This window comes from Vicia villosa, linkage group LG5 (assembly GCF_029867415.1).
Source record: "Vicia villosa cultivar HV-30 ecotype Madison, WI linkage group LG5, Vvil1.0, whole genome shotgun sequence".
NCBI lineage: Eukaryota > Viridiplantae > Streptophyta > Magnoliopsida > Fabales > Fabaceae > Vicia > Vicia villosa.
The window spans coordinates 86,398,563-86,425,423 of record NC_081184.1 but is presented as its reverse complement, the minus strand read 5'-3'; the positions used below and the strand labels follow the sequence as shown (position 1 = coordinate 86,425,423).

The following is a 26,861-nucleotide window of genomic DNA, read 5'->3' as shown; positions in this document are numbered from 1 at the left end:
ACTGATTCCTCCCTTAGTTCCAATAAGGGGTATGTTGGGAAAACTTCCGCAACTGAAGATGATCTTGGTTTCGTCGTTGTCAGGACTACACCATTCAAGGTCGGTATGAGTGAGGGACATGATTTTTTGTGACCAGTAAAGGCCATCCCTCATATTCCAGAAAGTGCTAGACTTTGGTAGGTGCGAAACGAACCATTCGTATAACAACGGTACGCAGCATGTGATTAATCCTCCTCGTTGCATGTTTCTTGAATGCACAGAGTGATAAGCATCCGCAAGCAAGGTTGGAACTGGATTTCCAATTAAGAAGATCTTAATTGCGTTGATGTCGACGAAATCGTTAATGTTAGGGAACAAAAACAATCCGTAGATAAGCAAAGCCAAAATTTCCTCAAAAGCGCTCATATCTTGGATGCTGACGAAGTACCGAGCTTGATCAAACAGGAATTTGGAGGGCAATCCTTGAATTCCTCCTCTACTCACCATATGAGTTCTGATGTCGACTACGTTCAAAGGAGTAGTTGCAGCAATGATAATGTCGTCAGGATTCTTTTCCAAACCGGAGTACGGATCTTGCGCGTAGACGGGTATTCCAATCAGACGAGAGTACTCCTCCAACGTAGGCATGAGCTGATAATCTGGAAAGGTGAAGCAGTGATACGTTGGATCGTAAAACTGTACCAAGGTGGGAAGGATCCCATCCACAATGTTGGTATTGAGCAAAGACAGAAGTTTTCCATACTTCTCCTTGAAAGCCTGGGGGTTGACCACCAGTTTTTCGAGCTTTCCCAGTTCCTCGACCTGGGGAATCTTGAAGGTGTATTTCCTAGCTCTCTTTCTCCCATAATCCATGGTATAGATCCTTAAGTCCTTTCTCCGTTTCTCTCTTTCTATGAAGTTCAAAACGTTCGTTATTTAGTTTCCTTGAAAAACGACTCGAAAAAGACTCTTTTTGTTTTTAGTTGTTATTAATGAATGATGCATGAATGCATGAATGCACACACAAGAGTTTTAAACAAACATGGCGTTGAAGGGTATAGTGGTCATGAAGTCAAAACGCAAACCTCGCCCCAATGGTAAACTAAGGATAAGGATTTTGTACCTGTAGAACGGGTTCTAGGGGTCTCAGAGTTTTTGCTCAACCTTAAAGATACGTTGATTGGTATCTATAAGAGAGTTTTCTCTGAGTGTAGTATCTGCGTGACAATTACTTCCGTAATCACCGCTCTACGTCCTAAAAAAGGCTTTAAGTGGGGTTAATGTGTTTCTAGGTCCTCCTGGTACAAATCAGTCTCAGAATGCAGTGGCGCAGTTAATCACAACCAGCCAGGCAAATCCCAAGAGTAGAATTGTGAACCAAGATTAGAGGGCCTTCACCGGGAAGACATCCTCCATCCTATCTTATGTTGCACTCAAATCCGGGTATAGGATTTCTCACCACAAGGGGAATCAAGCCCTTTCCCGATACAGAATAAACAAAATAAACAAATATAAATGCAGCAAACACATGAAATGACACAGAGGTTAGGCAGGACCTCTCTTGTTTGAGGGGGAATTTGGCATCCCTAATTCCTCATTGGGGCTGGACCAGCAACAGGTCAACCATTGGTTTGGATGAAAAACCAAGGTTTTTAACACTTATATCCCCAGCAGAGTCGCCATTTTTCTGTGGTGTCGTTTTCTTTTACCTCCCCGTTTCACTTGGGAGGACGGCACGCTAAACCCTTCACGCGAAATTTGGAAGGAGAATGCGCCTGTGGTGGGATGAATTTTATTTCAGTTCTTCCTACGATATCACACGAACTTTCTTATTTGTCCTACGAGTAGGAAAGGGGAAAAAAGATCTCAACTAAACCCTAGGAGTTTGCTAAGTGTGGGGATTTACACCTACCCTAGGGGAGACTCTATTATCTGCCTTGTACAAAGCCCAAGGTTGAGGCTGACTATTAACAGGGGAGTTTTATTGTTTTGGTGCCTTGTATGAAGCCCAAGGTTGAGGCTAACTATTTTTGTTGGATTTTGACTCTATTGAAGGATTTATTTATTAAAAGACTGATTTTTTTTGGAAGCTAACCCTTTCCAGGGATTTTGACTCAGCTGGAGAAATTGTCTGTTAAAAGACTGATTTTTGTCCTGTTTTTGGAGGCTGACCCTTTCCAGGGGTTTTGACTCTTTTTGGGGAAATTATCTCCTAAGAGAAATGAATCTTTGGTTTTTTTGAAGAAGTGATTTTGGAGGCTGACCCTTTCCAGGGGTTTTTGTTAAAATGAAAGAATGTATGGAGGCTAACCCTTTCCAGGGGTTTTTGTTAAAATGAAAGAATGTGTGGAGGCTAACCCTTTCCAGGGGTTTTTGTTAAAATGATTGGCAGAAAGATTATCTAGTGGAGACTTCTTGTTTAAAGCCCAAGATGAAGGCTGACACTGACTGAGGATAAGCAAACATGGATCCTAGACTCTGCTAAGGAAGATTGATGAAGATAAGGGTGACAGAGACTGTCCATGTCTCTCATTCCAAAAAGGTGTACTCAATGTAAAATTGAGACAAACTTAGCTTGTTTTAAAGTCTGGTTTAAATTGGAAGAAACTCACCAGGGTATGTTAAAAGGTGACTAAAGACCTGTTCCTATGTTTATAAGAAACCTGATGGGTCCTTGTATACAAGCTCAAGAGGAAGCTGGAAATGCTTTTAAGAAGCCTGTGGGTCCTTGTACAAAGCCCAAGAGGAGGCTAATCGAGGGTCATCGAGGGTCCTTGTTATAGCACAAGAGAAAGCTATGTAGTTTTGAACTTATTTTGGCTCTAAGCAAATGGGTAAGAGGTTTCACCGGGAATAATTCCTCTTTGGGTGGATGTGTCCTATTTTTTTTGGATTCTAAGGTTTTTGCCAAGATGTTTCACCGGGAATAATTCATCTTAGGGGTTTGAACTACAGATCTCTAATTAGGAAAGAGCCTTCACCGGGAAGACATTCTCAATCCTAGGTCATATTCCTATAATATATATATATATAGTTTAACTGTCCTAGGGTTTACACTCAAACGTAGTTCTAAACTAATATATATATATATGCACAGTTTATATTTGACAGTAATTTAAATAAAGACTGTAAATTGAAAGCTTGTAAAGCCTAACCTGGATGGAGTGGAGGCCTTTGAAGAAGTATGTACAGAGCCTCAACAGTAATTGGTGGATAACAGTTGAATATATATATGATAAATAGTTAATGTTTTTTTTGAAAACAGAAGAAGTGAAGATGGACAAAGGTCACATAGGTATCTGAAGAGTTTCACCGGGAATAATGCCCTTCAAATACCAGAAGAATGGTTTGAAAACAGAAAGAAGATTTTGAAAATACAGTTTTGAAAACAAGCTAAGAAGAGAAGAAGGTGTTGGGACTTATACTCTATTAGAGGCCCAATTGAAAATGATTTACTGTTAATGAGAAACAGTTGAAAATGATTGAAATGATATAAGGTTTTGTTGTTTGAAAACCTTAATCGTCTGTTTAATCAGAGATTGAAAACAATTTTGCAAATTGACAAAAGTCAACTTAATTAAGGCAAAGATGAAATCTATACCTAATTAAGACCTAAGTAAATAGGGTTTTATCATAAAATTATTCACAAAGTAATTAGGTTAAAACAAAATGAATATATATATTTTAAAGCATTTAAGAAAACATTTAAAACATACTATTTTAAACCTAATTAAAATACATGAAATAAATAATATTTTTATGATTTTTTTGGTTATTCATAAAATAGGTATATTAAATAACAAGTGTGTGAAAAATGAAGTGAAAATGATTTAATTTGATAAGTTTATTAATTGTGTGAAGTTGTGAAGAAAATGAAAAGGAAAAGTGATAAAAAATAATATTTTGGCCTCACCATGGTTTGAACCCACGCCCTTGAAGCCAACAATCAAAACACACACCAACCAGCCAACGCGCGCATGGTGTTATAGAGGGGATTTCATTGCAATATGTGTGTTGTCTAGTGCATAGAGTGGAAAAAAGAAAATAAAATCAAAAGGTCTGAGGCGAGGGGGATTCGAACCCCAGACCTTGGGCATGAGGAGACTTTGGACGCGCGCTGTAACCATTGAGCCATTACGATGAATTCGTAAATAACACAACTACCACTAAATTTATTTTAAACTTAAACCTAAGAATTCAAAAAAATGGCGCCACCACCATTGTCATCTTCAACCTCTAGCTCCTCCATCTTGGATTTCTGAGCTCTCTCATCTCTCAACCATTTTAAATGATTCAAACATCAAACTTGCTCGTTTTCAAACGAGGAACATGATCATGATCTCAGAATTTATTTATTCTAAGTGTACTTAAAGAATTTCAGTATGAACACGAAGAACACATAAACCCTGAATTTAAAATTAAATGATGCACAAGATGAATAAATGAATGATGATAGAGGGTTTTCAAACCTCTGATGATGCTGAACAAGATAGAATCGAGCTTTATCACAAAGAGTGCTTAAATTAAAGAGGTGGAGTTCAGAAACTTACCTCTGAAAATGGAGGTCGTGAGGATGGTAGAGAGCACCTGAGCTTGTATGAATGATCCCAAAAGCTTCCCTGGGACTCAGTGATGCTAACTGAATGCTTATTGTAACTTCAATTCTCCTGAATTGCTCTATGGACCTCCCTCGATTTGAGCTTCAAGTGAACATGGAGGATGATGAATCTGCAGTTACAGATGAGCTGCGACCATCTGGATAGCTCCACTACCTCCTATGGAACGTGCCTGGATGCTTAACCTTGCTTGGAGCCTTCTGAATTGCTCTGTGGACCTCCAACTGCAACAGCTCCAAAGTGAGAGCAACAATGGCGTTCCTCCACTTACAGAAGTGATCCAGGTGCTTGGATCACCTCAAATGATCCCCTTTGAGATGTTAGAATGCTTACTTTCCAAAGATAAGCTCTGGTTTGAAGAAAACGATTCTTCTTGCCAAAGAACTTTGAAAAACAATAAGCATGAGAAGAGAAAGAGAAAGCAAGGAATATGGTTGCTTTGGTGTGTTTTTCTACTGAGGTATGCTCTCCTATTTATAGGCAAATGATTCAGTACTGATTGAGAGAGTGAGCTTGCTTAGTGAAGTGAATTTGGTTTCTTAGCCATGAAGAAATTTCAAAGAATATCCAAGTGTGATCATTGCATTTTCGAGCCAGCTCCCTATCCTTTGATTCTATCTGATCTTAGGGAACATTTCAGATACAAAGTGAGCTCTAATTGGTTGATGAGAAGATTCCTTGGGTGATTCATCAATTTGCCATAAATTCTCAAATGTAATCATTACATAATCACATGTTCTTGTTTTAGGAATATTCTTCAATTATCATGGCATGGTGAAAATGAATGCATGGCATGTTTTCAGATGTGTTATGGGTCGTGTAGCATCCATAATTGAGGTCATGTGCACAAAATTGCAAAGTTCAAAAATGATGCATGACCTATAATTTCACTTCATGAGGCCAACTTTGAACAAGCATAACTCCTAGCTCAAAATGAATTTGGAGAAGGTTGAACACAATTTGGAAAGCCCTAAACATCTACTTCAAATCATTAGTTTGGAGTTTCTTCAGAATCCTTTGGCAAATTTGTGAAAAATGAGGCCAAAGTTGGAAGAAAACTAGGTTAAAACACTTAGAAAATTTTCTAAGTGTTTATGACCTAAAACTTCAAAATTTCCAAAACTCTTAAATGATTGATCTTTTGAAAAAAGTTCTATTGTAAGATGTTGTTTTATTTTGCAAGATCTACAACTTTCATGTTGGAAGTTTTTTGAGTTGTGTAGGTGAAATTTTGAGTTCCCACAATGCCCTCAAAAACCCTAATTCCCGACTTTTTGCTCCTTGAAGATTCTTCTTGAATTTCTTTGGTCAAATGACTTTAATATCCATATATTGATGATATTGATCCTTGAAAGTCATGGTTTGACCAAAAATCTTAAGAGTCAAAGGTGATCCCATACAGTTGACTTTTTCCAAATAAAGTGAGATTTAGACTTTTGTGTAGAATCAAGATCTTCTCCTCAAATGAGTGATGTAAATGGTTTATATTGAGGTAGTATAGGTTCTTGAATCATGTCTTGAGTTTTGGATCCATGCCTTAATTAAAAGTCAACTATCCTGGTGATTTAGGTTACAAAACCCTAATTGTCGACCAGATGAAAATGATGACTGTAAACTTTGAATTGGGGTGTAATGTCCAGTGGATCTTGTTATATGAGCTATTTGAAGATGATTGATGTCTTTGAATGATCCCCTGGGGCTTTTTAGGGTTTCCCAAAGGTGATCCCTGATTTTAGTCCTTGATAGGCTTAAAAACCCTAGTCTGGTGACCTGAGTAAATCTGTATTCAGAGGACTGGGTGTCTAACCAATCATGGGTGAGAAAATGAAGCTCTTGAGTCCTATGATTATGTTAGAGACTAATCCTTCTACTGATTGATCCTTTGCCTGAGTTTTCTTGTCTTTGAACATCCTCGATGAAATGCCAGATGAAGAAGTGACTGTTCTGGGTACTTGCTTTGACCTGATGAAAATCCTGAGGATATGTCATCTCAGGGGGGTCAAAAATTAGGGTATGACACATACCATTGGTAAGATTTTGTTACTATGCTTTTATTAAATGTGTCTGATTGTATGGTTATCGTGATGTGCGTTAGATATGCGGTGTTCAGTTTCACGGTGGTCGATCTGCGTTGGCAACAACGTGTTTCCGTCAGTGACTGTGGTGGTGGTAAGATTCAGAATGAACTCTGTCTGAATTTTTCAGTTTAGGTTTTGTTATTAACTTAACCTCCATTAAACCCTAATTTTAGGTTGATTTAATAATGGTATGGATTCATGGTTTGAAATTTAGCTTGGCTATTCATGATTCAATATCTTATTTTTTGTTTTAAAATTGTATAGCACTCATAATCAATGCTTTTGGGGAGATTTCTTTTTCATAAACGTTTTGGACTTGAACATGTGAGCTATGTTTTAGCCAGACATGCAAATTTATTTGCACGAAAAACAATAAATATGAGGGTTCATATCTGATCCTGAAGTTGTATTAGCTTGCTGCTTAGACTGATATGTGTTTACCCGGTGCAGGTCAGGAATGGTGACGATGTTAGCTGGTAGTTAAAGGTTAAGTCAAAAGGAAATCGAAGGTTAGATGTTAAGGTGGGTTCTGTTATTGAACCTGAACTCGTGTATTGACTAGATATGATTGTTTTTGTGATGCAGTAATTTATTCTATGTTGATTGGACATAAGTGTTAGGGGATAAGTTTTGGAAGTTGAAAGTTAATACTTGATGTATGGATGGTTGTTAATTATGTAACTTGCAGTAGCTTTTTTCCTTGAATTGAATGTCCATAAGAGTGTATTATTTTGGGCAGGAAGTATTGACTGTAGAATGTGTATGTATAGGTTCGGTGATGAGGCCGCCCGGAGTCGGGAGTGACGTTGCCCCCAGTGCATGGCTGACTGAGTAGCACGTCTACATCCGGATATCTCACTTCATATACATTTTAGGATGTAGGCGGCTCGATGCTTCTCTCGGGCTCTGATTTAATAGGTTTCTGGGATAGGCTCTGTGCTGCGATTTCTGTTAGGTTTGAAGTTTGAATCCTTCTATTTTCTTATAGTTTGCTTTATGTTTGATTTTTTTTCTTTGTAACGAATTTTGCTGAATAATTTTTTAGGAAGGTTAGTCTGATGCACTTATCTAAGAAGTTTGGTCTGGATTATTGTTTTGGATATACGGGCTGATTGGTCGTTAATAATTGAATTCTATGTTGTTAATAACTGGTGTATTGCTTGCAGTGTGGATCAGGAAGATCAGTTGCTCCAATCAAAGCTGGTTTTGTAGCTCGCGTTGGCCGAAGAACTGCAGGGTCATGATTTGGCACTACTCAAATGCTACAACTCTGCTACACCTATTTGTTAGAGTGGGAGAATGTTCTGTCATGTAAGCTGATTCTGGAAGAGACGCGGGATATCAGTTCAGGTATGACTGATTGGAACGGTATCCATTATTTCACAATCAATAATACATCATTGAAATATTCTTTCTGTGTTAGCCGCATAATGTGCTTAACGTCCTTTCAATACCTACTCTGTTTTTGATGCATCAAGGTTATTATTATTGTTATTAATTACCGTTGTAGATGCGATTTTCTCCGGAGATTAACGAGGTATCGTGCTCTTCCTTTTACTCTTGCGTTCTATGTTTGCGGCAACGTGTACATCGGCATGCATCACATTGCTCATCGATATCGATCTTGGTAATTGTTATAGATCTTTATTTCTATTTTTTTAGATTTATAATGATAGATAAGTTGCAACTTTTCTGTTATATCATCTCCTGTAGGTAACTGCACATATTCAACAATTGTTAGATTGGACTCAATTCAAAGATATGTTGCAGCATCGAAGGAGACTGAGAAGTGGCTTATTCAATGGTGATATGAACGAATGTGAGGGATTTTATAAATACTATACTTAGTAGGTTATGAGCTATTGCTAAATGCCTTTGAAATTGCGAAGCAGAAGCTGAATGTTATGAGGTTATTTGAAGATACAGTGAATGCTAATGTTTAATTTGCAGGAACTAGGTGCACATATGCGAGGAGGAGGAGGAGGATTTAGTAGGAACTAAGCTTCACATTTTTATGTCGGCTCATCTCCGCCGAATAGACAGATATCTACATCCGATTAGCGTCGAACATATACGCTCTTCTTGAATTGCACTTTAATATATTTGGTTTTTTCTACTAATGTTTAGTATTGTCTTCTTGATTTCTGGCTATTGTACACGGTGTGGTTCGGTTGATGTGCTAGCATATTCTTTTTTTGTCTAACTTGGGTGTTGTGGTATTTGCTCAATTTTGTTTGGTAGGTGCGGTTGGAGGAAATCATGAAGCCGACAATAGTTCGTCCGGGGTACCTGTCATGTGCTGCAGTTATGAGGAGCAGTAGCCTTTGGTTCTATGCAATTGGCATTACAAAACCAATTAAATTTGGAGATGCATTGTATCGGTTTATGCACTGTTGCATCTGATCTTTTCGGAGTTATGTTTATATCAAGATTTTGATTGGTCTGGTGTGGGTGAATGATTTGGAAACAAATATGATAGTGAATGCAGCCTGTTTTGTCGGCAGACCAATGCAGTGATCATTTGAGATCAATCAAAGTCATGGTTCTGCATGTTGTCATTTAAATCTTAAATACAGACTTATTTTTTACTTCTGCCTATATTTATAAAGGTATTTATAAAGTTGAAGGGTCTGAATGGTTAAATATATATATCAAACAGTTCATATATAAGAAAAGGGAACCATAATTTGACTATTTTCTGAAGTAATTATGATACTCTCATTCTCAGCAGTAAGACAAAAGGAATAATTTTATCTGATAAGTGATATATAAGAATAACGAACACTGTTTGAAATTAGTATAAATGCTAAAGGTATATTGTATCACTTCCAAAAATTCAAGAAAATTGAAGTCAAGACTAAAAGAAACTAGCTGCACAAGTACAATGGATTTACACTGAGTTTTTGATATGTTTATAGAACAATAGGATAACCTTTAATCTAGAACCTTTTAAGGAATTTGTACTCGACCAAAATTTAAGATTAAAAATATAAACTTTTATTTCAATGCAATATGATACTGCATATATGTTAACTACTATAAATATGTATGCATCTTAATAGTATACTTATTCTCAAAATATTTATATGATTTTTTATTTGTCAACCACATTTGTACTTTTTTTTTTGTCTTTTTATACAATGTTATAATATCTTTATGAACATTAGTTAGGATAATACATGGAAAGTGAGCTATATATTAAGAAAAGATTAAAAAAATTTATTGATGGTCTATTTTAATATTATAATTATTTATATATTAAATATTTTTAAATATTCACATAACAATTAAAATATGAATATTTGTATAAACGGGGAAAAGTGTTTTATTGAAACAAATATTTTTATAAATTGAAAAAAGTCTACTAATAATAAAAATATTTTTATAATTATAAAAATATATATTGATGATACAAATATTTTTATAAATGACAATTTATATATGTTAAAAAATTGTGCGTACCCGATCAATACCCGTACGAACGCACGGGTAACACACCAGTACCGTGTGAACGCATAGATAACCATATCAAAATCCCCGCGAACGCACGGGTATAATATATAAATGAATAATCCATATATTTTAGAATTGATTTTTTTTTTTACAAATTATGTGTTTAATAGTTTTTTTTTAACAATAATAGTTTTAAAAAACTTATACACTTATCTTCCAGTTCATTTTTTTTCTTTCTTCAATAATATTTTGATATTTTTAATTTGTTTGAATTTTCATGATAAAAACTATTTTTTAAAAACGATTTTTTATTAATATTATACCATTTTTAAAACTATTTTAAATTATTTTGGAATTTTTTTTATCAATTTAATATTTTTGTTCACGGGTATCAGACATTTTTTTTTATCAATTTAATATTTTTGATTTTTTTACTTAATACTATATGTATCTGATAAACCTGGTTCAATTATTATTTTTTTCACAGGTATCAGACATTTTTCTATACATTCAATTATTATTTTTTCACGGGTACCAGACATTTTTTTACACGTTCAAATATTAATTTTTCACGGGTACCAGACATTTTTTTAAACATTCAATTATTATTTTTTTACGGGAACCAGACATTTTTCTAAACATTCAATATTATTTTTTTACGGGTACCAATTTTTTTCTATACATTCAATTATTATTTTTTCACAGGTACCAGACATTTTTCTATACATTCAATTATTATTTTTTCACGGGTACCAGACTTTTTTCTATATATTCAATTATTATATTTTTACAGGTATCAAATATTTTTTTAATAAAATATATACATTTGAAACAAATGCGCGTCCCATACCAGAACCCGTGCGAACGCACGGATTATTACAATAAATACGTATTTTTTATGTGAGTTATCCTAAATTGTGTTTCTATTGATTTTTAACTAATTTTAATTTTAAATATTTATTCAACTCATTTATTAAACTTAATATTTTCAACTAATTTTAAATTTATATCACTATCTTTGAACATTTATTTTATTTTGGTTTTCCACAATAAAACATATATCTTATCGATGTTGCATGAAATACTTCTCGATCTTAGAAGATATACACAATTTATCTGGTATATCCGGTCCAGGCCAAACCAGTACTCGTGCAGAGATAGCAAAATTATAAACCCTACATAATTTTGAATAATATATATTTTATAATACCAATTATACATCTGAAATGAATGAATGCGCGTCCCATCTAACATTAAATATGTTTTTGTCCCTAAAATATCTCAAGTTTTGACTTTTAATCCATTTAAAAAAAATTATGTTTTAGTCCTTATTAAATTGGTTTTGCATGACTTTTTAATCCTTCTGCGTGCATAACTAATTTTGTAGGAACTAAAACATGATTTTTTTTTATAGAGAATAAAATTCAAAATTGGTAATTTTGTAAGGACAAAAAATATATCTATCTCATTATTTAATACAATAGAATTATATTTTCATTGTCCATTCCAAAATTAAAAATCACTCATTTTACTTGCATGTTCATCTAAATTAATTTACCCAACAATGTAATTATTAATCCTATTAATATGTTACTATTATAATTTTTTTTACTGATCACTATCACAACAATACTTATTTTTTTAATTAATCATTATTTTTATATAAAAAAATTTACTATTATTAATTCAAATGTTTTTGTAATTGATACTAATAATTTTATTTTGAAATTATTTTAATGTTATTGATCGAAATATTTTTTTATTAATTATACATTCAATTATTATTTTTTCACGGGTATCAGACTTTTTTTATTAAAATATATCTAATATAAATGCGCGTCCCGTACCAGAACCCGGGTTTGTCACTAGTTTTCCAAGAAATAACAACCAATTTTCCACAATGTCTTCGTCCCTCTTGCCAAGAAGGATCGAGAACAAATATTCCACATAACCCAAATTTAAAAATCCAACGGTTCACACGTTTTTCTCCTCACCTAAACTCGGAACCAAATTCGTACTCTACTTCCACTCTTCTAGACCCTTCTTCTCTGGGACCCTAACAACCACACAATCACAACCGTCCATTAAATCCAACCAAATCCAATATAACAAATTGGCGTAACCAATTTGTTTCTCCTCTTTCTAGTTTATTCCGATCTAGAACTCTCCTTGTTACTCCTTTCTTCTCCATCCTCTCGTTGATCGCTTCTTCCGACGTAGGTTTCGATCTGTATTAGGTTTTCAAGTAGAACGATGTTTGGGAGAGCACCGAAGAAAAGTGATAGTACGAGGTACTATGAAATCCTGGGTGTTTCTAAGAACGCTTCTCAGGATGATTTGAAAAAAGCTTACAAGAAAGCTGCCATTAAGAATCATCCTGATAAAGGTGGTGATCCCGAGAAGGTTAGGGTTCTTCATCTTTTTGAATTTTTTTGATTTTGATGCTTAATTTATTTTCTTGATGTTGATTTGTTTTATTGTCTTGTGTATGGAATTATGGATGATTAATTGGTTATCGCTTTGATTAATTTTGAATTATTTGATTTGATTTTGGATTTCTATTACATTTAGGGTTAGGTTTTCTTGAAGTTTCAGGTGTGCCGTTGTTTGAGTTTGAATGTAGCAATAATTGATTTTGATTCAATTGACTTTAGCGTATGTTTGATTCTGCGGGAAAAAAATTGATTTTGAGTGAATTGATTATGGAAAATTGATTCGGGTTAAAAGTGTGAGTTGAATATGATTTATGTTTAGATAACTTTATCTTAAATTGAGTTAAACAATATGTAAAATTATCGCGCAAACTCATAAGCAACAATTTTTAGAGTAGAATCAATTCTGAAGGTAGAATCAATTTTACTTTAGAAGAACCAAACACCTCAAAATTATTCCAAAATCAATTTTACTTCCAAAGAAGAATTGCTTTTGATTGCATTTTATGTGTCAAATTTCTCTCTTTAAGTTTGTGCAATTGTTTTAAGGTGAGGCTTTAGGTGTTTTTATTGAGTTGATTTACTGAATTTTTTATTTTGTGGGGTGTAGTTCAAGGAGCTAGCACAAGCTTATGATGTTCTGAGTGATCCTGAGAAGCGTGAGATATATGATACATACGGTGAAGATGCTCTTAAGGAAGGAATGGGAGGTGGTGGCGGCGGCGGCCATGATCCATTTGACATCTTCTCGTCTTTCTTTGGTGAGAATTATGGTTTTGTGGTATTTGGTTTGGTCTTTCCTTCACCAATTGTTGTATGGTTTGGTTAACTTAAAGGAGTTATGGTTTGTTGAACAGGTGGTGGTGGCGGTGGTAGTAGCCGAGGACGGAGGCAGAGACGTGGAGAAGATGTTGTTCACCCTCTCAAGGTCTCTCTGGAGGATCTTTATCTTGGAACATCTAAGAAGCTTTCTCTCTCGAGGAATGTCTTGTGCTCAAAGTGCAGTGGGTAGGTATCATAACAGTTTTGGTTTTGATTAGTTTTTAGAGGAAAATTTCTTTTTATCGATAATCTTATTATGCTGTGTTTTAACCTCAATTAAAACATAGAATAACTTGTTATTTGAAATAATTTGCAGCAAAGGTTCTAAATCCGGGGCTTCCCTGAAATGTGCTGGTTGTCAAGGAACTGGTATGAAGGTTTCAATTAGGCAACTCGGTCCATCAATGATTCAGCAAATGCAGCATCCCTGCAATGAATGTAAGGGTACTGGTGAGACTATCAATGACAAAGATCGCTGCCCACAGTGTAAGGGAGAGAAGGTTGTACAAGAAAAGAAAGTACTTGAAGTTCATGTGGAGAAAGGAATGCAGAACAGCCAGAAGATTACATTCCCTGGGGAAGCTGATGAAGCAGTACGTCGATAATTTTAGTGATATTTGCATTGGAGTTTAATTAATTATGTAGAGTTTATACTGACGTTGAGTTTTTTTTTTTTGGTGTTGTGCAGCCAGACACAGTTACTGGGGATATTGTATTTGTGCTTCAGCAGAAAGAACATCCCAAGTTCAAAAGAAAGAATGAAGACCTTTTTGTAGAGCATACATTGTCTCTTACTGAGGCTTTATGTGGTTTCCAATTTGTGCTTACTCACTTGGATGGTCGTCAACTCCTTATCAAATCAAACCCTGGAGAAGTTGTCAAGCCTGGTATGTTATGATAGACATTTCAGATTTTAGGTGTTTCTTGTGTTTGACAACGTGTTATGCTAGTATTCATGTTTGAGTCGTGTTTTGTTGGTTTTATTATAATGGCAATTTCATGCTTTGCTAAAAAATTGGTATTTGTTGCTGGTTATGCAGATTCATACAAGGCTATTAACGACGAGGGAATGCCGATGTACCAGAGACCCCCCTTTATGAAGGGCAAGCTTTACATTCACTTCACTGTGGAGTTCCCCGAGACTCTAAGTCCTGATCAGGTGAAGGTTTTGGAGACTGTTTTTCCAGCTAAACCTTCGTCACAGTTGACCGACATGGAGCTCGATGAGTGTGAGGAAACTACACTTCATGACGTCAATATGGAAGAGGAGACAAGGAGGAAGCAGCAGCAACAACAACAGGAGGCATATGATGAAGATGATGATATGCCTGGTGGGGCACAGAGGGTACAGTGCGCTCAGCAGTAGAATCAGGAACAATGATGGTGATGATAATTATATGTTACTGTTTTTTTTTAACCGTAGCGTGGACAGAACTTATGCAGTGTTTGGTTCAATGGTTTTGAGAATGTGAACACCTTACTGCTTTCGATTTATTGTCGATGGGATAAATTCCATTTTGACATCATAAACACTTTGTGTATGTTTTGTTATTTTTGAAATATCTATTATATCTTGGCTATTGCTATGTTCTAGCCCATTCTTGCATTATGGTTGAGAAAAAAAGCTTGAAAAGTTTGGACAAATGAAGAAAACTGAATGTTCATAGCACATTTTTGTATGCCTAACTTGAGATTTTTGTTTTTAGATCCCAACTTTAAAAGCCTTTGATATTTGAAGCAATGTTTGAAAATGGGACCAACGGTTGAACCATAGTTAATAATAAATAAGTTAAAATTTTCACGGGTGTTTTTACTAATATATATTTTTAAATTATTACTTTTTTAAAGATAAATATTATAGTTTTTTTTTTCAAGTTTATTGGTCTAAATGCTAACAAGTAAAAGAAATATTCGCAAAAGCCAAAGGCTAGGATGTACTAATAGAGGACTATTTCTATTACTCGACTATTTACATTACACTATGCAAATGTCAAGTCTAGTGTTTGCATAATTATCTTATAGACCAGTAATTTGATTATACGAGATTGCGCGCCCATAAGTTCATCACTCGATCACTTCTATCCTTTTCTAATTATGTATCTATTTCCTTGAGAGTAATTGCATGGTTGCAATTGCTCAACTTGAATTTTTTAAGGATATCTTTTGCATGGTTTTTCTTGTTCGAGAAAAGCAATTGGTGCATGTCTTGAGGACTATTTCTATTACTCGACTAATTACATTACACTATGCAAATGTCAAGCCTAGTGTTTGCATAATTATCTTATTGACCAGCATTTTAATTATACAAGGTTGCGCGGCCATAAACTCATCACTTGATCACTTGTGTCCTTTTCCAATTATGTACTTATTTCTTTGAGAGTAATTGCATGGGTGTAATTGCCTAGCTTGAATTTTTAAGGATATCTTCTGCATGATTTTTCTTGTTCGAGAAAAGCAATTGGTGCATATGTGTCGTTGAATTCAATTCCATGCTTTTGAAGGGATTTTTGTGCGATTAGCTTTGCATTGTATTTGACTATCTTAACATTTAGTTTAAGATTTAGCTTATAGACTTACTTTACATCCATTACTCTCCTGCTTGAGTAATTAACTATCTTCTTAGTACGAATCTTCTCAATTTCTCAATTTCCTTTAGTTTCTCCTTTATAGATTCTTGCCAATCAATTTTCATTTTTTAGAGCTTTATTGAGGTCATTTAGGTCAAATTCTTCCATATTAACTTATTCAACCAAGTCATTATCTTCATATATTGCATGTTTAGGAAATCTTTTCACCTCCTATTCTTGCACAACTTCCTCTACATGATCTTCTTGCAATATTTTTCTAACCTTGCTTGAGTTTGCACCACTACACATTGAATTATTTGAAACTTTCATCCAGTTATATCCTTTGCTCTAATCAAACTACGCATCTTTATTTATAACCATCTTGTTCTTATTAGGTGAGAATTGTTGGTATGCCCTTGTTGAATGGTAATCTATGAGGATTATTGTATGATTTCTATCATCTGACTTTCTTATTGATTGTTCAAGAACATGTATGAAGTAAAGTCAATTGGCTTCAGAGTCGTCAAATCTTCATATGATTTCTTCACTATCTTTTTTATTGGACATTTATTTATAATAAGTAATCGAGCTGAGGTTTCTTCTCTTCATAAATGATTTCACAATTATCTTGCATTAAGCGTGCTTCTTTCCATGTTCAATATGTTTTTATTCTTTCTTCCAGTAATTTCATTATGTTGAGGAGCGTAAGGAGCTATTATTTCATGCTCAATTCCTTCTTTATCACAAAATTGTGTAAACTCAGTTAAAGTATATTCAATCTCGATGTCACATTCAACCCGTTTTTCAACTTTCATTTCAAATATTTTGAATTGAGTGAATACTTCACTTTTCTTCTCCATCAAATAAACTCATATGTATCTGGTGAATTCCTCTATAGTAGTTAGAAAATAAAAGTTACCTCTCATTTCCTTCATTTAAAATAATCCACATACTTTCGAGTGAAAAATCTCTAACTTCTGTTTGACTTCATAGGCAAGTCATGATTCAATTACTTCCTTGTTTGCTTTTCCACCCATCGCTCTTCACACATCTGCTTTGGCATTTTAATCTAAAAAAGACCGTAAATCATTTAATTCATATGCTTCAAGCTCAAACTTTTAAAATTTAGATGGTCATATATCTGATGTCAAATTCAGTTTTGATGTAAGTTATTGATGGTCAAACATGTTGATCATAATTGAGAAAATTATGTTGTTTGACAAAGGTGCCTTTAAACTTAGTTTAGAACTTGCACCAACCACCTTTACCTCATTGTCTTCTAACATCATGGTATAGTTCTTGTCAAGCAATTGTTTCAAGTTTATTAGGTTACTTGTCATTGAAGGATCATATAGCAAATCACTTATGATTACTTTTTGTCCATCCTTCCTATTCACGAGAAATTTCCCCATACTTGCAAATGTAACTTTTCTATTATCAGTAAATATAATGACCCTTCTTATCGATTTATCAAGTTTAATAAACCAATCTTTGTTGATTGTCATATGGTTATCGCAACTTGTGTCAAGATAATATATAATGGTTTTATCTTGTGCCAAATGTGTATTTGCCATTAGTATGAGCTCATCAGAATCATTATTGTTTGAATGTGCAAACTATGATTCTTCTTCGCCACTAGCACTGGAATCTTTGTTGAAGTAACACTTTCTGCATAGCAGCCAAACTATATAGCTATAGCATTAGAACTTTGTTTTGTGGTTTGAATGGAAAATTTTGAACAAAATTATTTTTAGTCAGAAAATCTTGTTGATTGCTCACTATATATTCTAAATTATCAGCTTTCTTTGGAAGTGGATTCATGCCCATACTCCGAATTTTATTGTTTATCTGGTTGATTAGGAACGTGATCTGATCAAGTGGCTTGACATCTAGAGGTGTGTTAGGCAACCAAATTCCCTAATTTGGTTTGTATTTTAAGAAGGTGGTTGTATTTTCCTTCTTCCAGCTTGCTCTTTCAAGATCTATGGTGTGTCTACCACTTTAGGATAATTCTGCTGGTTGATCAATTTGGATGTGGTTTTTGCTTATTCTGGTGAGTTTGTTGTTTCACTTTTTAGGTTGTTTTTATCCTAGGATTTTTCAAGATAATTTCTCTTGAACATTTTAGCTGATTTATATTCTTTTTGTATTTTTGTAACATCCACTTATTTTATATTAATATATCATTCCTTTTTTGCTATTCTAAAAAATCATTGCACTTCCTTCATATCCACATTCTTATTGAATTTCCTGTTATGAGAGGCATAATTCTTGCTTGGATCTCCTTGAGTCTTTAAATTCTTGCCAACACCTCCATAATTTCACTCATTCTTATTTCATTTTTTTCTTTTATTTACCTTTGTGGCATCTTTTTTCACCTTCTTGAAGAATTTAGCTTGCAGAGCTTGTTATGCAACCTCTTGAGAGTTTCTCTTCCTTGACCTTAAATCATATGCCTCAAATTATGTTTGCAACTCTTCAAGCTTAATCTTAGGGATTTCGATTGATTCTCCAATTTCAATGTCTATATGGTCAAATTTGGCGGTTAAGGCTTCTCAGTCCAAGTGATCTTCTCACCACATGACTTCATCTGATTGGTTAACAACACCATTCTTGAGAAGAAATTTGCAACTTCCTCACCATCATTCATATGTGCGCTCTCATATTTGTTCCTCAAAGATTTCAATTTCACCTTATTCAATTTCTCATCACATTTATACATCTCTTAACACACACCCTTAGTTATTTCTTCCTTTATGATATTCTCAAAGATGTTTGGATCCATACATTTGTAGATCAAGAACAAACATTTCCCAAATTTCTTACTAAATTCACAAAAAACCTCCTTCTATACCTCAGTTGCATTGGCTTTTAATGCAGGAAAGTCATCATTCATGATTCCAAGAACATCTTGAAATCGAAATATAACTTTCATTTTCTTGCACCATTTATCATAATGTTTCCCTTTCAACACATGTATAGTTTTAGGGAATTGATTAAATGTTTTGATTCCTTTTCCCATTGATGGAAGCTTGGATCAAATCGTCTCTTGATAACAATTTGTTATGATTAATTGATTAACAAGATAATGAACATGAGAGAGTGATGAAATTTAGGGAAATGCAAGAAGAAGTAACTAAAGGCTTGGTCTTAATGATCTAGATCAATCACAACAATAGGAAAAAGTTTAAATAGATGAAAAATAATTGATAAACTGAATTGACGGATTTCTTGTGTTGCAAGTCACTTACTTGCAGCACAATGAAACTGCCACTAAATGTGAATTACAATGCCAATAGTTTATTCATTATTCAACCATGCAAACTGCAATTTCATTAAATGTTTTGGGACAAGAGCTTAACATATTTGACAAGAGTAGTGTCTAACTCAATCATCTTCTTAGAACGATATTGACCAAATATATAGAACATGATTATGACATCATTGTCATTTTTTAATTTGTTTGTTTATGAACCAAACATGTCCATCTGAGCCAATTGACAAATGTCAATAGCCAATACTAGCAGTTCTTTTGTATCATCGTAGTTAAGACTACCATCCAATTAGTTCAAATAATCTTTCAAATTATATAATATACAATCACATTTATCCTAAATAGATTGAATTTCCATTGATGTAGTCAATGAAACTAGTTTAAGTATCATTTCTATTAAAGGTTCATTTTTTATGTTTATGAATAAAAATAAATCAAGCACAATAGGTTAAACAAGTTTTTGTGCATTTTAATCCATAAAAAATACCGGTGCGTTCTAGACCACAAATTAATTTCTTTCATGTTTAACAAGTTCACATTTTATAATTCAAACGTCTAATTAAAGTATTTTACGCATTCAAATTCTATAATTCAAATTGAAACAAATACATTAACCCAAGGTTTTGAACAAATTTAGTTTCTGTCGCTTCGCACTGTGTTTGGATTCTAAAATCTAAATGTGTTATTAATGTATTTTAAACATTCATATTTTATAATTCAAACATGTGTTTTATAGTAATATATATGTTCTACTTATATTTGCATGTTTAGTTTACCAAAACATTATATCAAAGTCATCCATAACATAAAAATACTAATAATACATATTATCCATAAAAACATAAATTATCCAAACACATTGAGAATGTGATAGATTCAATCAATTTTATATGAAAAACAATATGAATCTATGTTGTTACATGTATGAAGTATGCATCAAAAAATTATTTCGGTATGATGATGACAACACTCTTAAGAGAAGTATTCATCAATCTTGGTGTTCAAGGATATGTTGGTTCAAGTGATTGTGCTTGAGGACTGATCAGGGGATGGTGTTTGACAAGTTCTCGTTTAAGTGATGGAGCTTCACAAGTTGTTGTTCAAGTGATGGTGCTTGACAAGCTATTGTTCAAGTAATGATGCTTGACAAGTTATTGTTTAAGTGATGGTACTTGATATGTTGTTCAAGTGATGGTGCTTGACAAGTAATTGATCAAGTTATGGTTCTTGACGTTTTAATAAAGCGATGGTGCTTGATATGTAGATCAAGTGACAGTGCTTGATGTGTTTACCAAGTGATGGTTCTTGGTGCTTAAAGCTAGGGATGTGTATATTAAAATATATTGACCAAGACGAATCCTAAAGATCATCTAATGTAGTGATCAAATGGATGTGCTTGAGTATCGAAGTTGTAATTAATTAAGTTATGATAATCAAGTAGTATTGATCAAAGTTGTAGAGATCAAGATTGATGTGCTTGGAGATCAAGTTATTCGTACCTATTTGTGAAGACAACACCTTATGTCTAGCGGCGCCAGGTGAAATTAGCAAATATCTATTATAAAGTGTTTGTCTAATGATGAAGATTTTTATGAGGAGTTATCTTAAGCCTCATAAAAAGAAGATTCAAGGTTCCAGATAAAGGCTAAATTTAAAGACAACGTGACAAGGAGCTAAAAGCTTCAGAGTTGTGAAAGAGAAGAAGTGTGAAAGTCCGCTATGCTTTATTGAGTGATCGATGTTAGTAAAGGTATAAGATAAAATCTTAATTTTACTAAATAAAATCACACACATACACACACATTTAATCCTCTTGATTAACCTCTCTTGATTTTATAAAATTTTATTTTTATTTTTAAAAAAGTTTAGCCAATTGCTTAGGAAACTATCTGATTAGTTAAAAATATGTTTTTACAAAGGAATAATTGATTAAGCCTGGGGATTAGTTGACTATTTCATTTTTAATGCCTAAAATAGACTCGAGAAGCCTATTAAATTATTGACAACAACTCGAAATCAAAATCTCCCAGTTTGGGGAAAGCATAATCGATTATGCCTCTGACATAATTGATCACGAGACTCAATTAGCCTATGCTTTATCCTATAAATAAAGAGTTTTTCAATTGTTTCAGTTGATCTATAAAATGAGTTTTTATTCTTATTTCTCACTCTCCATTCTTTTTCTACAAATCACTCACTTCTTACTTTAGTTTTGCACTAGTACTTTGAGAGTGAATCTCTGCTTTATGAGAATCATTTTTCGAATGAGGGGTAAATGTGTAAATTGCTCAAAGGTGTATTATCTCTTGTACAATATTTTCCTTGTAATAAGGTGGTGTTTAGTTGTGAGATATATAACACCCCAGATTTAGTAAATTGTTTTATTTAATTTATTTTGATTTAATTATAATTTTTATTTAATTATTATATGATGATAATTAATTAATTTTGGTGGTAGCAGTGTGTGACCTTGAGAGGAGAGTGTAGAGAGTAATTAGAAGTTGATTGATTTTATTTATAATTATTTAATAATTAAAATAATAATAATTTATTGTGATTTATTTAATTAAAATGAGAAATAGAGGAATTAGGCCAAATGTGAGAATTAAGGAAAATTATGGGGGAGGAAGGAGTAAGAAGTGAGTAAGTTTGGGCTAAGTGTCTAATTTTTAGAAGAGTTATGCTAAGTATAAGATTAAGAGATAAACCTAGAATTGAGAGATTCTATCAGTACGTAGAGAAAGTGAAAAGAGACATAGGCTAGGAGTAGAAGATTGGGGCTTGAAGAAGAAGAACAACACTCAAGTTAGAGAGTCAATTTGCTTGCTAAGAATTAAGGTAAGGGGGAGAACAAACTTAATAAAGAGTATATGCATGAGGGCGGAGTAGAGGAGTCCTTAACCTCCAATAGGGCATTTTATATTGATTAAATCTGAGTTTTTATGTTAGTATGATGTTGATGGCTGAATTAATGATGAATTTTTGTGTATGGTTATGTGTGGTTTTAATGTTTGAAATTATAATATTTCCAACCATTGTTGAAGGTTAAAGCTTTGAGGTTAATATGTTTTCGAGAAAGTTGAGGATTATGTGTTAAATTGTTGTTTCAATCATTAGATAATTGTAGTATGTTGAATTTTGAGATCGGGTATTTTTTTCAAAATCGAAATCGGAGGTCTAGAAGGCCTCCAACGATGAAAAATGCAGAACTTCAGCATTCTGCAGCTGGCGTCGACACATACGTCGTATATGTCGATGCATACTGAGTTGTTTCCAAAATCAGACTTTATGTCCTTTTGGTGTCGACACATACGTCGCATAAATCGACACATGCTAGGCAAAATTTGAAAAATTATCGTTTTGACCTAAGTTGTATTCCCCGACGATTTTGGCCATAACATTTGATTTTTAAGTCCAAATGAGTTTTTGTTCAAAGTGTTGGAAACATAACACAAATTACCATCAAATGGAATTATTTATAGGGGTTGAATATGTTTGGATAACATGATTAATTGATGAGAATTACATGTATTATTGATATTATGTTGGCGATGATGGTATGTCGAGTATGTTTGTGAGTGCTAAATCTGCATTACGCATGTTGAGTATGAATGTTGTGTTGTTGTGTGTATGAGACAATATTTAGATTAAGAAGAGTTATTGAGATACTTGATTTTCATTAATTTCATGTTGTTTTGTGCATGTATGGTGGTTGTGGGGCTGTAATCCAGAGAGTGGATTACAAGAGCTGTTAGTGCTTTATGTTAGGATCAGAGAGGAGTCTTAACACATTTATATTAATATGGATGACTCGTACATCATTTGAGTTATGTCAAGAGGCATGTTCGCTAGTTCAGAGAGGAGACTAGTGGCTTGTCCTAAGCTCAGAGAGGGGGATCATGGGTTCAAAGAGGAGACTCAGTTCCTAAGAGAATCAAATGTTGAGTTGTTACCACATGCATATGCATTGAGTTGCATAGTTGAGTCATATTACATAAATGAGTTTTATGCATGATATATGTTTTGTGTGTGATTGTTGAGTTAGGTGTGAAAATATATTGTGACATGTTATATGCAATTATCTGTAGAATATGTATGTGGTGATACTCTACCTTGTAGTTTGTACCGCTTACTTTATTAATTTTATTTCTCACCAATTTGTTGTTGTTGTTGTTGTTGTTATTGTTATTGTTGTTGTTGTTGTTGTGGTCTGTGCTCCTCCGTAGAGTACAAATAAGCCCGTAATTGAGTAGGTGCTTAGAGCGGAGGATGGCGCGAGGTTGTTCTTCTCTTATTTTTCGTTTTGCATTTAGATTACGTGCTCTGATCTGTAACACTGGGTGTGGTGAATAATGTATTTTTATTCTATTTATGTTAAATACAGAGTTGGATGTTATACTTTTTTTGGGGTGATACTTATGTTATCATGATGTGATTCTTAACGTATTTCATTTGAGTTTAATAAAGTAGATTCACAATACTTTTTTGTTTTTAAATCATGTTTATCTTTATAGTTTCATTGTGATTATATCTTAAGTGAAGGTGAGCATGCGATGACAGGTGTTAAATATTTTTGAATTTTATGTATTGTAGAGAATATGTGTTTGACGTCGAGTAACATCCTGAATGGGAATGTGTGTTTTCTACATGCTTTATTTTATAATAATAAGCACAGGGTTTTTAGGGTGTCACAAGATAAACCATTAAAATCTCTTTTTTGGTTGTGAGGTAAACCAAGTAAAACCTTTGTTTGATTAGGGAATTCCTCGTAGTTAAAACTCTCAGTCGGTTCATGAGCTTAGCCATTTGTTAAAAGATTTCACTTGGTTCATCAGTTTATCCTGTGCTAAAAGTTTTCATTTATTGTGGAGGTCTCCGTACTTAAAACTTCGCTCGTTATTGATTGAAGTTGGCCATTGAAAAACTTGAGTCCTTGTAAAAGGAGGTTCATGGGCATATCCTGTTAGAAGCTCTAAAAATGGTGGAAACTCTCAAGAAGAATTATTGGAGAGAGGACTAGGTCACTTCTTTATGACCGAACCTCTATAAATCTCTGGTGTATTTCTCTCATTCCTCTGCATGTCCATTTTCCTATTTGTGCTGCTTTCACTCTGTTTATTTTACAAAATGATTTTAAACTTCAATTTGTGCAATAATTTATTTTAAAAATGAATTTTTCCATTGAACACAATTCACCCCTCTAGTGTTTTGAGTCACATGTCCGACACGTGGAATTAGAGTCTAACTCTTATTTAAAGATGAGTCCTCTCAAGAGGAAGATAAAAACAACAAGCACTTTTTTTTTAACGAGATTCTTTTCATGAATACACCTCCACCATTTGATGGTTGTAGGTTTTACTTATGGAAAGCAAGATTTGAAACTTTTATCAAAGTTAATGATTTTGAAATGTGGGATGTTTAAAACAATGGTTGGTTTATTACTACCTTCTCCTTTAATGATGAGGTATTAAATAAACCCAATTTTGATTGGACCGAAGAGGATTTGTGATCCGCTACCGCGGACAGGTAAAAAAGAGTTATTAACAATATATAATATGGAAGCGATATTCGATTCATATCGCAAGGATTTATGTGTTAAATTAATCGATGGAGACAAGGGGGTTCAAGGGCTTAGGACAATTGAAGTAAATAATCTAATTACAAATATGATTAACAAATCAATCTATTTGTTTGGTAATCTTCGAATTAGCATTGGTTATTATATCACCAGTTTCCTAAGTGGATTCAATTCCTATTTTATTATAGAATTGATTAAACAAGTATTATTAACACTATATGAACTATATTTCTATTATGCAATAAGCATGACGGCGAATGATAAAGCATAATTAACGAATAAGCTGCGTTAAAAAGCGATTAGATATAGGAACATGTATTTATCAAATTTAATCAACCCTATTATATGAAACTTGAACTAAGCAACTCAGATACACAAAACATAATTGAAAAGGAATTGAATAAAATTAGGCAATATAATAACCTCAAAGTCTTGATGAAATTATGAAACATTAGATTAACCTTATGGCTTAACCTTCCAAGGAATCCTAATGCTCTTAGAGAAGTTTCTTTATTTCGAGCAAAATCGTATGTTTTCCCTAATGCTGCGTTTTAGCTTAAGTAATAAAGAAATTGGACTCTAATAGCACCGACCCAAAAAGCATAAGTTTGGCCCAAAACTAACTAATTTATTTTTATTAACTCTTGAACGAAAATTTATTACTTGACTCCTTTAAACTATGACTTGGCTTCTGAGCAACATGAAAATTATGGATTTTTCTTAGATTTCCAACACATATTTGTATGTGTCAATCAGATTCCCGTAGCTCAAGTTATGACTTGAACAATGAGAAAGTGTCAAAATACGGGTTATTTCAAAAATAAGTAAAAGAAATAAAATAAATCCAATTTTATACTTAACTTTGAAAACACATTAATAAGGACAAAATTAGCACGAGAAGTTATAGAATTGTTGTAACACAAAGTAAAAAGGGGTGTACTAAAATGCACCCATCAATTTGAGAAAATTCAAACTTGGTTTTAAAGTTAAACATCTTTTGATAAATGCTTTAAGCTCAAAATTATTTTACTATATTTTCACTTGTGAGTCCTCCAAGGAAGTTTAGGATACTATTGAAATGATTTATGGAGTTTCCCAAAGTATCAAACAAGAGAGAATGAAAACACAATTCCAACAAGTTGGGACATCAAATGAATGTGAAAGTTATCTTCATAAATGGTGCTCAACCATTGTAAATCTTGAAGGATATAGTAGAAAGTTTGTTTATAATAAATATCTAATAGTTAAGAATTCGAATAAGAAAACTGATCCAATCCGTATAACAAGAGATAATAGTGTTTATGATTTGTAGGAAAGATCTAAAAAGAAGAAATCCTTAAAAATCTCAACGAGTTAATTCAACTGTGAAGGATTAAGGAATGAGTTTAAAAGACTCGTCATCAACTTCATGAAAAAGCTCTTTTAAGGAAGAATAGTTAAAAACAACCCCAACTGTCTCCTTTGAATGGACGATTTTAATAGATGAGCGATCATCCAAAGAATCTTTCGATGAATTTGCTGAGGAAGCTTCATCCACTAGAGTACATAAAAATGTTTCATCAAGATTAATATTTGCTTCTGACAGTGGAGATGATAAATATACTTCGATTAGTAGAATTTTTGAAAGAAACGGTGATGAAGAGTCAACATCCAGAAGAATTTGTGATGAGTCAACTTCTAGAAGAATATTAGAAGATCCTTCATATCAAGCTTCACGAAAATAATAAAATATTGAATAAATGGAGGAAATATAGATAAACCCTCACATAGACTCTTGTAAAAATTTCTACAAAAATATACATAATGATTCATCAAAAGACTATTATGAAGCACCTTCTAAAAAGGAAGAAACTGATAATGTATACCTCAAGTATTTAAGATGACTTTAAGGTAAATTATTTATCTCATAATAAATTTATTAAGATTATTGTTGAGCTTGCTAAGGAAAATTACAAGTTAAAGAAAAATGTTACTAATATCAAAGATTAAGTCGAATTCTTGGAAAATAGCAATAAAGTTCTTATGAAGAAATTGCTAACATAAGAAGTGGATCCTTAAAATA

The 26,861-nt window shown here is 33.4% G+C and overlaps 1 protein-coding gene and 1 long non-coding RNA gene across 2 annotated transcripts; both read left to right on the top strand.

The window, feature by feature from the left end:
* Nucleotides 1-6,620: 6,620 nt before the first annotated feature.
* On the top strand, nt 6,621-8,769 carry LOC131606817 (uncharacterized). The gene is made up of 6 exons (XR_009285060.1): nt 6,621-6,764; nt 7,124-7,195; nt 7,444-7,628; nt 7,840-8,300; nt 8,415-8,492; nt 8,624-8,769. It is a non-coding gene; the product is annotated as an uncharacterized LOC131606817 (long non-coding RNA).
* Nucleotides 8,770-12,203: 3,434 nt separating this feature from the next.
* LOC131601805 (dnaJ protein homolog) lies at nt 12,204-14,966 on the top strand. The gene is made up of 6 exons (XM_058873698.1): nt 12,204-12,529; nt 13,169-13,319; nt 13,416-13,566; nt 13,697-13,973; nt 14,069-14,267; nt 14,421-14,966. The coding sequence occupies exons 1-6, from the start codon at nt 12,380-12,382 to the stop codon at nt 14,744-14,746; spliced, it is 1,254 nt and encodes a 417-aa protein (XP_058729681.1). The 5' UTR covers nt 12,204-12,379; the 3' UTR covers nt 14,747-14,966.
* The last annotated feature ends 11,895 nt before the right edge of the window (nt 14,967-26,861 follow it).